This window comes from Onychostoma macrolepis, chromosome 03, assembly GCF_012432095.1.
Source record: "Onychostoma macrolepis isolate SWU-2019 chromosome 03, ASM1243209v1, whole genome shotgun sequence".
NCBI classification, from domain to species: domain Eukaryota; kingdom Metazoa; phylum Chordata; class Actinopteri; order Cypriniformes; family Cyprinidae; genus Onychostoma; species Onychostoma macrolepis.
The window spans coordinates 18,585,367-18,600,231 of NC_081157.1; the positions used below are offsets into that span (position 1 = coordinate 18,585,367).

General features: G+C 36.2%; 1 protein-coding gene across 1 annotated transcript in view; it reads left to right on the forward strand.

Annotated features, from left to right (window-relative positions):
- The first annotated feature begins 1,891 nt into the window (after nucleotides 1-1,891).
- nherf1b (NHERF family PDZ scaffold protein 1b) overlaps nucleotides 1,892-14,865 on the forward strand; it is a 41,507-nt gene continuing 28,533 nt past the window's right edge. The window contains exon 1 of the mRNA XM_058769313.1: nucleotides 1,892-2,534. Within this exon, the coding sequence (XP_058625296.1) occupies nucleotides 2,046-2,534 (489 nt within the window). The 5' untranslated portion in view covers nucleotides 1,892-2,045. The remainder of the gene's footprint in view (nucleotides 2,535-14,865) is intronic.

Below are 14,865 nucleotides of genomic sequence, written 5' to 3' on the forward strand. Positions count from 1 at the left end.
AATAATATGAATTATCTTAAAAGGAGGCTAATATACTAAATTCAGCAAGCAAAGTTAATATTTGTAATAACAAAAAAAGGTCAACAGCTGAGACATAAACTGAGCAGCTTTCACAGAAAATTTAATAATGTGAAAAGTTGCATTGAGTGTCTGTGTGTCCAGCATCTGCTTTAACAGTGGATCTCATCCTAATGGACTGAGCCATATTCACCAGTTCTTGCTGTGAGATGTTACTCCACTCTTCCACCAGGGCACTTTCAAGTTCTCACTTGCAACACTGAGGGTACATGGTCACATGTGGTTTGCCACTGCAATAACTATCAGCTGTCTTTCCAGTCTCCAACTAGCACTTAGGTGTCTTACATTACAGAAAGTGCAGTTTATTGCTCTGGCTACATCCGCAGTGCTCTACCTCCTGCATCTTCATGCAGGTGATCAGGAGCCCTGGGCATCTTTCTCCTGGTGTTTTTCAGAGTCAGTAGAAAGTTGTTGGAACTGTGAATTTAATTTTCTTCCTCCAGTAAACCGTACGTGACTGTCCCACAGGTGCATGTGCAATAATTGTTTATGGTTTATTGAACAGGCATGAAAAACTTTGTTTAAATACCCTTTCCAATAAAGATCTGTAAAGCTTATTTGGATTTTACATTATCTTTAAAAATACAGCATCTTGAAAAAAGGGGCATTTCTTTTTTGCTGATTTTAAACCTATTTTCTCTTTACATTATTACAATGTGACAATTTAAACCATTATATGGGGTAAATTGTCACAATTTAGTACTAATGTACTATCTAATGTATATTTGATACAACATTGAAATACTTTTAAGCAAAATGTAAAACAAATTCATGAAACATTAAATGCTTTAGTTTGAAGAAAAGAAAAAAATCTTATGCATCACAAAACTGCTGCTAGAGAAAACACATAAACACATAGCTTCAGATCCTGAGATACAACCCATGTGACAACTAGCCTTGGTTTCCTGTACAGCTGCATATAAAATGGATAAATTTGGTAATGTGTAACACTACATTCTGATGTGTAGCCCACATCTGTTCCTTCACAGGGCAAGAAACCCAAAAAGTAGCCCCTCACTGCAGAACAAAGGTCCAGGGGGCGAGGTTGGATGCATCTAGGGGGTGGAGATGGGGATGGGTGGGTTTAGGGATCAGGGGGTGGAGACGGGTAGGTTTAGGTATATGTAAGGTGGGAGGAGTTGGATCTAGATCCAATCACGCCCCCTGGATCTTGTGTTCTGCAGTGAGGACCATCTCAAAATTTGGCACAAGTACTCACAAGAAATAAGAAAAAAGAGAAACTTTTATGTGTTGATGTTTGTTATGCAACAAAATATTGATTAAAATTATTAAATAATTTTTTTAGGAAAATAGGAAAATATTCTGCTTACCTTGATTTTTCTTTGTTGTCTTCACATCACGTTTTCTCAAGATCTTCACTGACACTGATGTCTCTGGAAGTGCACCACCTTTTGAAACATTTTTTTGGCTTTGGCAGGAGAAAATGAAGTCATAACTGTAGTTGTCATTTATTTATATAATTTAACATGGCATAACTCAGTTGTCTATATATATATATATATATATATATATATATATATATGCATGATAATCCATTATTTATTTTAATTTTTTTTAAAAGCAAACTTCCAAAACTGGTAATTCCAGATGGAGATTTGTGTCATTTGTGTGCTGATAACATTTCAGTAAACAATAGAAGTCGATTACCCCAGTTCACTCTTTCACTTTATGCAGAGAGCCATTAGAGGAGGAGGAGGAGGAGGAGGAGGAGGAGGTTCTAGAGGAGTCACTCCTCCATGGGCAGGATTTGGATGCTGATGTGCTGCCGATCAAACACTCGAACACTAGAACTTTCTCTTCATACTTTATCAACAACAAATCCCTTCATTTACTGAGGCAGAGCGGGTTAACATGCTTCATCCGTGAGCACATCCGAGCGCGGGACTCTCATTTTTTCCTTCATTTCTATTTATTTGTCAGATTAAATCAACAGGTGACTTTGCGTGATGCCCAGCCAGACTCTACGCCCGCGTCTCTGCGTCCTGGAGAAGAGCGAGAACGGATACGGCTTCCATCTGCACGGAGAGAAGGGCAAGAGCGGCCAGTTCATCCGCCTGGTAGAGCCCGACTCCCCCGCCGAGCTGTCCGGTCTGCGCGCGGGCGACAGGCTGGTGTTCGTGAACGGGGAGCGCGTGGAGAGCGACAGCCATCAGCAGGTGGTGGCGAGGATACGCGCCAGCGCCGGGAGCCTGCAGCTCGTAGTGGTGGACACAGACACCGACCAGCTGCTGAAGAAACACGAGCTGAAGTGCTTGAAGGAGTTTGTCACGGAGGGCATTCCGGTGCCCGAGTGCGATGATGATGAGCCCGAGATCAGCGACGAGATGATGCGGGACGACACGCCGCCGCCGCCGGTTCCGGAGAGGAACGGAGAAATCTTTCCCGTTCACATTCCCGCGGTGGAGAAACTCAGGACGTCCGTGAGCTCGGAGACGGTGAGAGACCGGCAAAGCTTTGACTGACGCTCTGATTCAAAAATACCGTGGTAGTTTTAGAAGTAAAATATAGCTAGTAATCATTCAGTAGCTGCTGTTTGTTTAAGTAGGTTGTTGTGTTTTTTATAAGTAACCTAGAGATTACCATACCTGTAATAATAACACTTACAGTAGCCCATAAATTCCATACTCATTTTTAAGTTTTCATGAAATAAGTTTTTTCATGAAATAAGTTATCTGACAGAAAAAGGGTAACACTTTATTTCGATAGTCCACTTTTACCATTCTACTAACAGTAAGTAACTTTGCAACTACATGTCAACTAGCAGTCATTGGAGTATTAGTAGACTGTCTGTTTAATATCTTCTAACACTTTATTTTGATGGGTCCACAACATACAACATACTGACTATGAGAAACTTTGCAAGTATATGTCAACTTATTCTACTAACCCTAAACCTACCCTACTGAGAGTTAGTAGACATGTAGCTGCAAATTAATGAGAATTAGTTGATATGCAGTTGCATAGTAATTTATAGTTAGTAGAATCTGTAAAGTGGACTATCAAAATAAAGTGTAACCAAAGAGGGTACTATGGTAGCCTACTTCTATAGTTCTTAGTTCCTCGGTGTTAATCGGTGTAGTTTAATGCATCATGCAAACACGTCATATATGATTATGATAATCATTTACCATGTATTATTATTAATGTACATAAAGGATGTAAACCATTGTGAAGTGTGCTTAATTGTATACTTTAACACTTGTGGTGTACTTCAAATCTTAAAAGTATATATATTTTTAAAAATATTGCAGATAATATAATATTAATTAAATAAAAGGCCACTTAAGTGCACTTAAATAGAAATACTTTCATGGCTGTTTCTTAATTCAATTAAGTACACTTTTAAAAGTGCACTTAAAATAAAAGTTTCACTCAAAGTAGCTACATTATTATGTCTTAATATTTTTTGTTGAAATACACTCATTTTGATGTGTTGACTTGCATACTAAAGTACATGTAGAATACTCTACATGTACAACTGTAGTTGTATTCAGTATTACTTTTAAAGTAAATGTAGCTTATTACGTCATCATTACAAATGTGTAATAACAAATATAAACATAAGACAATTATTAATATAAATTAAAGTATATTATACTGTAATGAAATTACATATAAAGATGCTCTGCTTAAACGGGTGAAACTTAAGAAGAACTCTAAAGATTATAACACATTTTCGTTTAGTTGCAAATAACATGTGGTTAAGAGTCTGAAAACATTACATTCAGCTCACACATAAGTATATTCCTTTTTAAAGTATGCTAAAAGTGTACCTCTTTTTCACAAGGGAAGTTATGTAATAATAATCAAGCATTGAAAAAGTATTCATTAAACAGTAATCGAAACATCTGGGCACATCTGTGGCGTTGTAACGCCCTCTATAGTAGTTGTTTCATATAACCCATTAACAAAGTATTATATGGTCTTTTTTACGCCATCCATGATACTTCCATGGTAATCATGGTAATAAAGTACCTTGGAGCATCATGCAAATACATGGATTATGCATATGGTACTTGTTTATCACTTTACCATGGTACTGCCACGGTACTTTTTTGTAAAGGTTGAACTTAACCCTAAATCTAATCCTAACCCTAACGTTTGTCTCTATTAGTCATGCTTTATTCACAAAAATGTCTCATTACATCCGCTAATTAAGTTTTTTTTTTGTCCATATGTGCAGTTAAAAACTGCTTTGTATACCTCAAGCAATTATAACAGTGTGCTATGACAACTGTGAAACACACACCTACACACTGTAGCGCACTTGGCAGATCACACATACCTAGTGCTTCAGTCACTGACTGTGGGTGGCTGGCGTGTTGAGGAGGACATCCAGCACAGGATTCTCACAGAAAACAAACAACTCCATTCAGCCTTGATCCAGAGTAAACCCAATTTCACACCATAAGTTCCAGGATGTGTTAGGAACATTGTTACCTGGAACACTGTCATTTAAAGCGGCTCACCTGAGGAGCAGATCATCTGTGTGTTTCAGAGCTGAAGGATGATATTTTGCTCAGATGAAGTGCAGCTGTCTGAGAAAGCTCTTGTTGCGTTTTTCTCACGCATGGCTCTATTTTTTGTTCAGACGGTTGTAACCACACTGTCTTTTGTGTATGTGTGTTTGTGTGTACTTCTCTCATGATAATGATTTGCAGATTACTCAAGGAGGAAAAAGGCCAGACTCCACAACAGCTGGGCTCCCCTTGGTGACAGTCCTGTTTACCGCCTAAACCTCCTTTTCATTCTCATGTCATCTGCATAACCAAATGACCCACAATGCCCTTCTGGCATTGTGCTCTCAGTGTGTGGATGTGTTCTGCACTTGTAGTGATCACCTGTGTGGCAAATGCACTAGTCTAAACTGTCTGTGAGCGCAGGCATGTGTTAGGGCTGCCAGGAGAGAATGCCTTCCCTAGGAAAAAAGTTATATATTTTAAATACATTTATTTCATACTAAGTGTAGTTCAAATCTATTAACATATTTACTGACAGATAACTCAAGACTTACTGATATAAAAATGATAATTAAACTTTACTTGGCATATTACTTGTGCACAATGCACTTTTCTTAATATTAAAACTGCAGTCCGTAAGTTTTGCCTCTTTGTCGCCATCTGTGTCTGAGAACCTGGAATTGCAGTTACTTGCAGAATTATCTGGCTTGTGTGGGGTTGTACTCTGGCACGGCTCCAGCGCGGATTAATCTAACGTTTTGAGGAGTATATGTAGCTGTCAGTCACCGTGCTGGTGTGGATATTTACTGTTGTTCGCAATCACAGATTAGTCTACATCTTTTTTTTTTTTTGTGATCATTAAGTTTACTATATATTAAAGCATTGGTCTCAAACTCAATTCCTGGAGGGCCACAGCTCAGCACAGTTTAGCTCCAACCCTAATCAAACACACCTGATCCAGCTAATCAAGCTCTTCAGGATCACTAGAAACTTCCAAGCAGGTGTGATTTGGAGCTGGTTGGAGTTAAACTGTGCAGAGCTGTGGCCCTCCAGGAATTGAGTTTGTGACCAATGAATTAAAGAAACAGATGGCTGACCAGGGGGTTGGTGCGATCCAATCCCATATAGGATGAGAGGAAATAGGGGATGCCCTGGGAACTCCACAGGCCCCGAGAGCAGAACGTAACTGAAAAAAGACAAAATATGATGATGCTGGTAAACAAAACTTAGTTCTTGAAGTGAGCAGAGTCCCTGGTTATCATACAAGTCACCACATGTGTTTCTGCCCAATGTAGACCAAGAGAGCTGGACAAATGGCCGATTTCAACATAAAAAATTAAAGTTGTGCCATAAGGGTGTGTTGTTACAAAATTTGAAAGGTCCTCCCATCAGATGTTCCACCCTTTTTAGAAAAAAAAAAAGAAGTTTATTCAATAACTTAGAGGATGGGTTAGCTGTGTATTTTACTGCGTTTAAAAACTTCATCATCATTCCCGGTATGTTCAATAGTTAAATGTAACTTCCTATCGACTAAGATAAGCACACCCTTAGTTTTATTAGGAGCACAAGAGAAGGCTGCCAGTTTGTAATACTTGTTTTGAAAACGTGCCACATCGCATTGTTTTAAATGAGACTCTTGTATCAGGGCACAGGAAATCCATTTACAGTGCAAATATTCTAATATCCGGGTACGCTTAATAGGAGAATTTAAGCCATTCACATTCAATGATAAGATATTCAGAACATGCATTGTGTGCTCGCAATGCCAAGATTCTGTCTAAGTGAAGGGAAACAAAAGCAATGCCATACTACCACTGACATGTAAACATTAGTATGTATCCTAGATACCAATCCAACCTAGATGCATAGTCCTTTTAAAAGAAAAGCAGAATAAATAAAAGTATTGATGTCTGTTGAAGGGCATAGAAAAAAAGCGAAAACAAGGAACGACAAACAACTGTGTATAAAAACCAAAGCAGACCACAAATTACCGAGAGTGTAGGTCTGCATAAACAACAGAAACAAATGTTAATGCGTGACCAGTCCACTTCAACGCAAGACATGTCCCCGAAGGCCCACTGAGCCAAAAGCGTAGTGACTGAACCTGCTCTCCATCAGCCCGAAGAAGAATAATAATAAGAAAGAAAAATAAAGAAAATAAATCATTATTATTTACCAATCAGTGGACGAACATACAGGGCAGAGGCAAGATTCCAAAAATAAATTAACAAGTGTCCATGGCCACCTTGTTATTGTCCTCTTCAGGGCAGTTAGGATCACCACAGACCTCATCGTTAGTTTTCCCTCGTTGAGCTGAGAGGATGGAGACGGTAGCCGACGCCTTCCCGCTGCTTTGTAGAGCTGCAGAATACGTCTTCAGTGACAGTGAAGTAACAAAATCCTCCGCCTTTTGAAGAGAGTCAAACATCATCTGCTCACCTTTGTGCCGTAGTTTAATTACCACCGGATAGGTGAGGAAGGGCTGGAGATCAAGTGCTGTCATCTTCTTCAAGACTGGATTAAAGCTCTTTCTCTTGGTAGTTGTGGCTGGACTAAAGTCAGGAAAAAATAGTAGCGTGACATTGTCCTGCATATACTTCATCAAATATGCCTGCCGAGCACCCTTCAGGATCACCGAGCTGTCATGCCACCCTAGTACACGGAAGATGAGAGTAAGCAGCCGATCGGGGTTTTTCCTTCCGTCATACACGCGATGGGCCCTCACATGAGATAGCCTAGTAGCCGGGACAACTTCTTTATGTTTACAGGCATGACAGCAGCATGCTCGAATTTCCCGCGAAAACCTACAAACCTACGTACTACTCAAATTAGAAAACATTATTATAAGCTAACCATTGTGAATCAGGCTGAAGTAAGGCAATAGTTTTGAACACTGGCTGGTTATGTACTTGCTCAAATATTGATTTCGAATAATTTTTAACCCCAAAAAAAGTTATGGACTGCAGCTTTAAGTCTAAAATGTATTTTAATGTCACTTTTGATGAGGATTGTATGATCTTTGAATAATATCAGACTTTGAATGCAAAATAGTTTCACTTTAGCACAATAAAATATACTAAGTATCTAGGTAATCTAATTGTACTTCAGCACTATTTCCGCACAATTAAAAGTGCATCAAGTACAAAATTAGTTGTTCCAATTTAGCAGACTTTAAGTATACCAGTTTAGTATACTAAAAGTACAATTACAGGACATTTTATTAAGTACATAAATATAAAAATGTATTTGTAGTATACTTAGCATGTATTTCAGATACATTTAAGTTTGTTTATTTTTCTCTAGGGTTTTCTGAAGGTCACATTGACGATTCTGGGGTTGGCCTGAAAGAAAAGTAGGGTTGTGATACATCAGCGTGATACACTATACAATACTTTAAACAATATAAGCCTCCACTATAGTTATGTTGGCTAATTTTACCTGACAAACTGTACTTTTTGTACTATATTTTCCCATAGCTGATGACAAAAAAATATCCCATATATTTTCTTAAAAAACATGTGATTGTTACTCCTCCTAGAGCTTCCCTAGAGATTTTGTCCATCAAATCCAGTCTGTCTGACTGTCAACCACTGCCTAGCAAACACTTTAGCAATCACCTTTATACTTTCAGAGAAAAAAACATACAAAAGCTGTCATTGGGGTTGTAGTTTTGAATAAGGTACAGCATTGTACCATATTTATCCCTAAAAAGTGAATATTAGTACCTAAAAAGTACAAATTATTACCTAAAGTGTGCATGTTAGTACCTAAATGTTACTCAGAAAAAAAACTACTTATTACAACAAAAAAAAAAAAAAAAATATATATATATATATATATATATATATATATATATATACAGGGCTGGAAATGGGGGGGGACGCGGGGGGACGGAGCCCGGGGAGTGAATTTCGAGGGGGGACGGCGTTTCATTTCAAACTGGTTACGTTTATTTGGAAATTAAAGTGATTTCTATATTTTATCCATTCAAAATACTACGCAAGCGACCCCAGTTCTGCATATAAACGTAGCGCTGTGTTCATGGTTTGCTGCGCAATGCCATCTTTTGCCTTTTGCAGACTGCAGCCAATAGAAATGCTTCTCTATCGCTGCGCGTCCTGCTCACAGACAGTGAAGGCAGACTGCAGTTGTTGTCATTCATTGTAACGAACAAAGTGTAGAGACGATGTAAATAATATATTCAGTGTGCAGTGTAGAGAGCTTCATTCATTAAAATAGAAGTTTGTGAGATAGCGATGTACGGAGGGTAACAGGTTTTTAATGATTATAGAGAGTTTGCAAATGTGAAATTGAATTTATACAACAGTTTATAAATTTTTGATTTTATACAAAAGTTAATATTAAGTGACTTACATTTTAGGAACACTGTCAATTTTGCTCTATTTCGTCAACAAAAATATAGTTAAAAAACAAAGCCACAGCTGAGCCTCTGCGCAAGTCTTTGACACAGCGCTGTTTCGTTTATGAATGAATCTTTGCTTTTGAACAAATCTAGTGAGTCAATGATTCAATGATCCATTCATAAAGAGAGTCACTTGCTTCGTTAACTGAATGAATCAGCCGTTTGAATGAATCGATTGAATGAATGATTCAGTGACAAAGACAGTGACTTGATGCCACTTACTGGCAGTTTCTGTTTCATTTTTAAAGTATAAATTGAGTCATTTAATTTATTGAAATGTATATATTTAAAACATTAATCTCATAACATTGTTATTATGAGATGCATTAATGCCACCTCTGAGTCTTGTCAAAAATTTCTTAAATTCTGTAAATATTCCTTAATGCCACATTTGTGCTCTTCTGTGCCATGCAAAGATGAATTGTTGATACTGATTTCATTTGACTGGAAACTTATTCTTCCTGATTGTTATTGTTATATCTTATTATTTTAATTTATTGTCTAGTTAAATTTTTTTGATAAAAGTTTATACATCTAAATTTTTTTGCACAAAAGATGACTATTGAAAAACTGTAGAAAAATCGCATTACAAAGGTTTAAAAAAATAAAAATAAATAAATAAAAAAAAACTTCAAGGAGTCAAATAACAATAGGAAGGTTAATTTCTGGGTCATTCCTGGGATTCGGTAATATTTCAGTCCCCCAGAGTTTCTAAAGTGGTGGTTAACCAAAATTGTTAGAAGCTTTTCACAAAACTTTGGGATGCCCATTATAATTAATAAAAATAATTATTGCATTTTTATATTTTTAGCATAAAATAATGTATTATACAGTATCTATCTTGAACCAAGCATTTTGTAATGTCCCTTAGAAAATTATTAACAAAATGTGCATAGTGTCTGTGACTTTTGGCAACAATGTAAGCATTTACTTGTGTTCCTTTCTTATAAAATATATTTTTCTAAAAAAATGCAAAATATTTGATTAAAAAAACAGACTGTAAAGTTATGTCTCTCAGTCTGAAATCAACCCCGTCACACTAACCATTCTTCGCCCATAATAATTTAGTCTCCACTCATATGTGACTTCATCCAGGTCTCTTTAATAGTGCTGCAGAAAATGGTTAGTGGTATCATACTTTTTATTCATATTTTTGAGGCATGTTATGGTCAGGAAGGGTACTGTCAAGCTTAACAACTCAACCCCGTCATATAAAATTAAGATGGAAAATTATTACTTTTACAACATTTTATTTTCATAGGTAAATATATACAATGTGTTTATTTTATTGCTGCCATATATTGTCTACTCTCCTATGCTACATGAGCAGCAGTGGCCACAACCCCGTCACACTCAACCCCATCACAAATATATGTATTTCTCATTGTTACAGGGTTGTAAACTTGTGACAGGGTTGAGTTATTTGCTTCATTTATTAATAATTTGAATGAAAAAATATAAAATAGTTATGGTTTCAGTAAATATATATACTCCAAAATCATGACAACTCAAATTTTTGTTTTAAATAGAATTTTTGACAATTTTTGACATAATTTTGACATAAGCATCATACATCAGAAATCGTGCCCACATTTGCAGCAGAAAGACAATGTTGGCCATGTAGATATGTAGACCCAGAAACAAGGGGACAATATGAGAGAGAAAGAAAACTAAAAATTTAAATTTAAGGCAATGTATCCCTTCAAATGTGTTACAGTCTTCAACCCCATCAGAAAAATATAGGGAAGACAATTAAGAACAAAAGTATTTCTTGCTGATTACCATCTGACATGTTAAGGGCTAAAACAATAAAATTGTGTTTTTAGTTCAAATTTTAAATTAAAAATATTTTTTACAAAAATAAAGAGACTGTAGACAAACAATTTGTGTATTTTTAGCTTCAGTCCTATAAAAATGTGAAAATGATGATAAATGTTACATTTGTTAACATTACATTTTTATCAGGGACACAAGAACAGTAGGTAGATGTTTGTTTTATAACGATTTCTGTGTAAAATCCTTTTTAAACCAATCCCATTTTGTCCGTTACGGGGTTGAGAAAAAAAAAAAAAAGCTGAAAAAAACCCTCAAATTGATAAAAGGTCTTTAATGCCTGAGGTGGGAAAATATGATATTTTGAATATGATATATTAAAATATGATTAATATTTTTGGAGGTTTGATATGTGCCTAATGATGTGGGGTATTTAGAAGTTGAAAAACCATGTATATTCCAAGTTAAAATGTTACCGAATCCTAGGAATGACCCTCCTGTCATTGATCAGAAGGTCTGTTCCTATTTTTTATTTACTTATTTTTAAGTAGGAGCACTAGTGCTCCTGAAAAGAAATGTAAACATAGAGTCCTCAAGAATTAAATATTAAAAACTAACTGCAACGTAATATGTGCAAATTCACACACAACGTATCTTTAATTTGGCCAGAATTGCAGGTGCTTGTCTAAATATACAAGAAAGTTTAGAGAAAATATTAAATACGTTAATAAATGTTATTATAGATTATAAAGTGTTTTATAATTAAATACATCGGAAAGGTCATCTAAAATTTATTATTATTAACACCCCCCCCCCCCCCCCCCCTCCAAGCTAGAGTCCCCCCATTTCCACCACTGTATATATATATAGGCTACTTTAAAAGAATATACTTAAGTATGAACTAATTGTAATGATTTGGGCACTTAATTGTATTTTAATTGCAAAAAATGTATTACAGTTTATATTTATAGTAAATGCATTTACTTGAACACAAGTGCTTTTTTGACCCACTTAAGTGGGGCTTAAGTACATCTTAATGGCCTGGTTTCACAAACAGGGTTTAGGTTAAGCCAGGATTAGGCAATAGTTCAATTAGGACATTTAAATAGTTTTTATAAACATGCCTTAGAAAAAAAACAATACTGGCGTGCATCTTGAGACAAAACAAAGGCACTGCCATATTTTAAGATCAGTTAGTGCAAGTTTCTTTCATTTGAAACAGCTCAGACTTACATTTCAGTCTGGGATTAGGCCTAATACTTGTTTGTAAAACCGGGGGTATATGTAATTTCATATTATGAAATGTTTGATATTAATAATGATTTAAAATGTACTTTAAAGTAAAACCTTCCATTTTACATTATTAAAAAAGTGCACTTTCAGTGCTTCATTATATTCAATTGTGCTGACATAGTCATGAAAGTTTACTCTCTTTAATAGCACTTAAGTGGCCTATTATTTCAGTGATATTATCGGCAAGTTTTACTTTTAAAGATTTGACGTGCACAATCAATATAATAAAGCACCTTTATTTTTCTTCAGACAAGCCTTCAAACTGATTAAGCTTTGAAAAGTTTTGCCAAGCCAACATTTAGTTTTAGTATTAAGTATTTGTTAGTAACAAATGTAAATTTACTGATTTTCTCCTTAGCTAAAGCAATACAGTCACGCAGTTAGTTCATGTCCTGCTACTGCTCCCTCTGCGTCACCAAATCATTTTCTGTCATCTCTTTACAACTATAGTGGCAAAAGTGCAAAAAGATATACTACACATAGGACTTCACACAGAAGTTTATTCTGGGTTAAAGAATTACCCTTTAAACCTGCTGATGTTGCAAGTTTCCATCTTTTTGCATTTGTGATCATACAAGAGTTGTAATTGTCTTTTGTATTACAACAGGAGCATTTGAATGAGAAACTGAGAAACCCAGGCTGTGTTCCGATGTGTTTATGACCACCACATGACTCTTCTCATAGTTTTCCTTGTAAAAGCCTGTTGCTTTCCTGTGCTGCTCTGAGGGGAAGTCGGAATGAAATCGTGAGGATAGCAGGGCTGTTTTTCAATCATGCACAGATGACTGGTCTTACATAAGCCTTCTCTCTGAGGCAATTACTTGCGTGGAAGTGCTTTTGTGTTGGGTTAAATTGACTGTGACTCTCCAGGTCAGCTGCTGTTTCTTGCATAACTCCTCTGTCAGGAAGAACCGGGGTATGTCACCCTATGGCCATGCACATTTTCTCTGAAATCTCAGTGGCCGAGACAAGATCTCTGATCTACTTCATATTACCTTTATGTAAAAACAAATTGACACAAAAAGGCACCCTTGAGCCATCATGATCAAATGGCCATTTCCTCTCAAAAACATGCTGGAGGCAGGGCTGGGCTAATACTGTTTTGAGTCCACAGATATTGATTCAAAATATTTAATGTAAGAACTAGAACTAAGAGTAGATTAAGAATAGATTAAATGTAGTTGTCCAATCCAGGCTGATTTTCAATAAAATAAAAACAAGAAAAAAAATATATAATCACTTTCATTTGTGTGTAGCAATGTAACAATGCATGACATGACAATGAACTGCAGTATTTACCTACTTATGTTTTTACTAAAACATTTTAATATATGAAAAATGCCACTCAGAGAGTTTTTGAAGTGATGACACAAAAATGGTTGAAGAGTTTTAAAGCCATTCACTTAAATGGAGAGTTTGAACTGATTCACAGAAATTAATCTCACTTTCTGACTCTAATGCCTTTTTTAAAATCACAAACATTATTATTATTACTTATTATTACAGATCCTGTCCTACAGGTCACAAAACTAGTGTAATGATGCAGTCTTTAAGAATTAATCACCAAATAATTTTTATTTTTTTTTAATCATCACAATGCTTATGGCATTGCTTCATTTTATGTAGCCAGCAAAATCATTACCAATATGTTGTTCATATTCAATGTAAATATGCATATTTCTAATTATGTTTCTTTAAAAATCAGACTGGAAAATTACTGGAAAATCATTTAATCAAAAGGTGTGGGAAAACTGGGGGAATTATGGGTTTCGTTCTGTTTAAAATTTAGTCTTTTACATGAAATTCACTATATTTTGATTTTGAGGTATTAAATATAATCACATTTATAATGAAAACGCTCATGGAGAGACAAGATCATGTGATCAGGGTGTTTTTGAAAGGGGATCTTCAAAGAGGCTGTAGTCAGTCTGTGGGAATCTGTTCTTGGAGCCGCTGGCAGAGCAGTGGTTTCCTCTGATTGTTTTTCATGGATGTGCAGATATCACACTTCCCCTTTCTGTAAGCACTGATCTAGGAGCAGTGCTCCCACTCTTAGTCTACTAACAACAAGAAGAACATCTGACCCTGGATCTGACTTTATTAATTACCAAAAAGTTCAGGATCCAGACAGAGGAAATACTTTTGGTCTTGTGGCTGCATCCACTTAAAATTATTTTGTTTTTCTCTGTATATGCCGAAGTATTTGTTAGTTAGTTTGGTCAGCAAAGCTTTTCTTTTCATGTAAATCGATTTTCCTTGAGAACTTTATGCAACAAACTCTTCTCACTTCTGATGACTAGGTCTAGTTGGGCACATTCACAATGGAGGTTTTGGTCTGTTTGACATCAGATATTGTTTTGATTGGTTGGTATGAAACCAGTTTTCCAAAAGCTGGTGTTCATCAGTGAACCAAAACTAGGTGAAACTCAGGTCAAATTCATCTTAATGTTGAAAACAGTTTTATTTTATTCTCATTGGTCCACCTCAGTTTGATTAACCAGCACCTGATAATATTCTGTCCTAGATTTGTAGCTTTTTGACCTGCTACATTGTTGTCAGTGTGAAAGCCAATGATTTAGAGATCAAGTTACACTGTACCTTTAATAAACAAACACCAGTCTCTGTGTGGTATGGCCTGAAACGGATGATTGTTAGCATGTAAACACAGTCTGTATAGATGGAGGTGGGTGGATGCAGGTTCCTCTGAAGAAGGATTGCTTGTGTGTGTATTCTCTGTCTAGTGTCCAGGGTGGAGATTTGGTCTTTCTATTGTGACATTGAGCCAAACCCACCTCACACTCATAGACAGGTCAGTGG